At 55.4% G+C, this 675-nt stretch overlaps 1 protein-coding gene across 1 annotated transcript in view; it reads right to left on the reverse strand.

Moving 5' to 3' along the window:
• Positions 1-615, reverse strand: part of MFSD6L (major facilitator superfamily domain containing 6-like) — a 2,171-nt gene extending 1,556 nt beyond the window's left edge. The window contains exon 1 of the mRNA XM_010142704.1: positions 6-615. Within this exon, the coding sequence (XP_010141006.1) occupies positions 6-615 (610 nt within the window). The remainder of the gene's footprint in view (positions 1-5) is intronic.
• Positions 616-675: the final 60 nt, after the last annotated feature.

Raw genomic sequence — 675 nt, forward strand, 5'->3', positions numbered from 1 at the left:
AATGCCACAGGCACCCACTGAAGCGCCCAGGTAACCCCAAATCCACAGCTTGCTGTACCTGTCAGTGGCGTCAACCAAGTCGAGATACTCATAGAGATTCTCGTCCACTGCCCACTCGAGAGAAGTAGCCAACAGCTCCCAAATCACCACAGCCCCCAGTACCATAAGAAAAATCCAGTGCACTCTGTCCTGAAAGACAGTGTGCGCCACCTCAAAGGTGATCTCGTGAGCGTCCTTCGTGTGGTCTGAAAGGTTTCCAGCCACAGAAGGATCTCCAGCAGCAGGAAGAGTTGTTTTAAACACAGAGAGCTCGTTACTTTCAGTAGCATAAAGGTTTTCTTCAGCATTATCGGGACGATCTGTTGCAGCAGAACCCAGACCGCCCGTTTCCTTCTCTGGTCCAGCTGCTGGTGCTTGAGTCTCCCAGTCAACTGCTTTCGCAGAAGTTGTCCAGCCGGAGGCACGGTCCCAGTAGCCATCTGTCTTTGTACCACCTTCACCAGCCCCTCTGCCTTTCTCCTCAGGCGTACCTGTCAGGCCGGACAGTCCCTGGGAGGCTGCGCTGGTCAGCGCTGGCTTTCCGCTCGCTGTCCGAACGCCGGCACTTGTTTCCATCGCCTCTTCTGACACAGCTTTCGCGTTGGTGGCAGCACTCGTGCTTACAGCGCCGTAGCG

Source organism: Buceros rhinoceros, unplaced genomic scaffold (assembly GCF_000710305.1).
Source record: "Buceros rhinoceros silvestris isolate BGI_N320 unplaced genomic scaffold, ASM71030v1 scaffold7059, whole genome shotgun sequence".
NCBI classification, from domain to species: domain Eukaryota; kingdom Metazoa; phylum Chordata; class Aves; order Bucerotiformes; family Bucerotidae; genus Buceros; species Buceros rhinoceros.